The sequence below is a fragment of the Apaloderma vittatum genome, unplaced genomic scaffold (genome assembly GCF_000703405.1).
Source record: "Apaloderma vittatum isolate BGI_N311 unplaced genomic scaffold, ASM70340v1 scaffold31108, whole genome shotgun sequence".
Lineage (NCBI taxonomy): Eukaryota > Metazoa > Chordata > Aves > Trogoniformes > Trogonidae > Apaloderma > Apaloderma vittatum.
In genome coordinates, this window is record NW_009731800.1 from 11,445 (window position 1) to 13,088 (window position 1,644).

The following is a 1,644-nucleotide window of genomic DNA, read 5'->3' on the forward strand; positions in this document are numbered from 1 at the left end:
CCTCAGCACGGTCCTGCAGGGAGAGCAGTGCTGGCACATGGTCCCGCTCCTGGGGCTGGGGGCAACACCACTCTGAATTAAGCCGAGCAGCAGTTTACTGAGGTAAAGAGTAAGGCTGGGTGAAAGGGAAAGCACTAAAAAAAATGGGGAGATCAGTATGAAGGGCAGCTGTGAAAGCAAAAGGAGGGAGCGGTGAGAGGGTTGCTGCCCAGTACAGCCTGGGTGGGGGGAAGGAAGAGGGCACCACCCTGGCTTGCAGGGAACAGCAAGGGGAGACTGGAAGAGACCAAAGGTGCCGGCAACCAGGAGACAGGCAGGCTGCGGGGGGGCGAGAAGAGGAGGATGCCAGGCATTCCCCAGGCCCCTCCACCATCATCCCCTCCCTGCTGACACTGCCTCTGCCTTCCAGGTCAGTGAATAATTTCCTGATGACGGGCCCCAAGGTAAGAGAAATCTCTTTGATCTCTGTCCCTGATTCTACTAAACCCAGGGAGGGAGGGGGTCCTTCCCACTCCTCTCCATCCAGCTTTGGCCAGAGCTCCTCTCACCCTCGGGTTTCCAGTAACAGGGCAGAGCAGTGTCAAGAATGACCTGCTACAAGCTGTATCAGCCCTGACCAAACTTGGCCTGGGGTCTTTTTAAGCTAATGGGGGCCAAATTTTGGAGATTTGTCTATTGGGACCAGCTGAGGCTCTCACCTGTCATCTCATGCTTCTTGCTGATCAGGTTAGCATCAGGACACACAGCCACTGAGCTGGAAAGGGACTTTCTTTAGTCCCTGAAAAACATTCCTCCCCAAGGAGCACAAGTCGAGTTGCCAGAACCTTGTTCAGCATTTTTGACCCCCCATCCTCCCTTCCTGCATCCCTCTTTCACAGGGTTTTTTTTCCTAGCCAGGACCAGTTGTAAAATTTACTTGATTTTCGTTCTGGCTATTCCCCAAGAACACTTCTAGGCCTACCCAGTTCTTTCTACAGCTCTCAGTGCTACAGTGGAGTGACCTTGCCCCAGAGCACTGGCTGTCCTCCTGGGGCTGCAGTGAAGGAGGAGGCAGGCTGAGGCACCCACTGGCCTAGAACTCCCTGGTCTCTGAGGAGAAGGCTGTGCCTCCTCTCCTACTAGAGAGATAAGGAGTTCCCCATTGCAGGAGCCAGTTGGCACATCTCCTAGCGTGGCTAACAGCCAGCAGTCTCCCTCCCATCGGAGGCTCAGGCTCCAATCTAGTGCAGCAGAAAACGCATTTGCTGCTGGTGGTGGTGAGCTCTGCTCCCCAAGCCTGGGAGACCTCCCGAGCTCTGTACATCTTGTCCCTGTAAGACGGTATGCAAGTTATTTTCAGTTGAACGCCAACCTCCAGGGGAGCCTGGGGCTGTGTTCTTCCTGGTGTTTTGCACTGTGCTTCTCCATCCATCTAAACCCAAAGCAGCAGGACCTATGATATGCAGTGCAAGGCAGGAAAGCTAAGCCAGCATCAGCCCCACCACTGAGTGGGAAATGGTTGAGTCTACACCAGGTTTGTGCTGCCTTCCATAGAAACTAGAGCCCTGAAGCCTGAGAGTAGCCTGGGGACATTCCCAGCCTGTCACCCACAGTCCTGTCCCTGCATGTTGGCATCCTGACTCAGTTTTGCAACTTAGTGCGGGG

The 1,644-nt window shown here is 54.7% G+C and overlaps 1 protein-coding gene across 1 annotated transcript in view; it reads left to right on the forward strand.

Moving 5' to 3' along the window:
• LOC104278373 (protein Wnt-8b) overlaps positions 1 to 1,644 on the forward strand; it is a 12,257-nt gene that overhangs the window by 5,885 nt on the left and 4,728 nt on the right. The window contains exon 2 of the mRNA XM_009875320.1: positions 410 to 443. Within this exon, the coding sequence (XP_009873622.1) occupies positions 410 to 443 (34 nt within the window). The remainder of the gene's footprint in view (positions 1 to 409; positions 444 to 1,644) is intronic.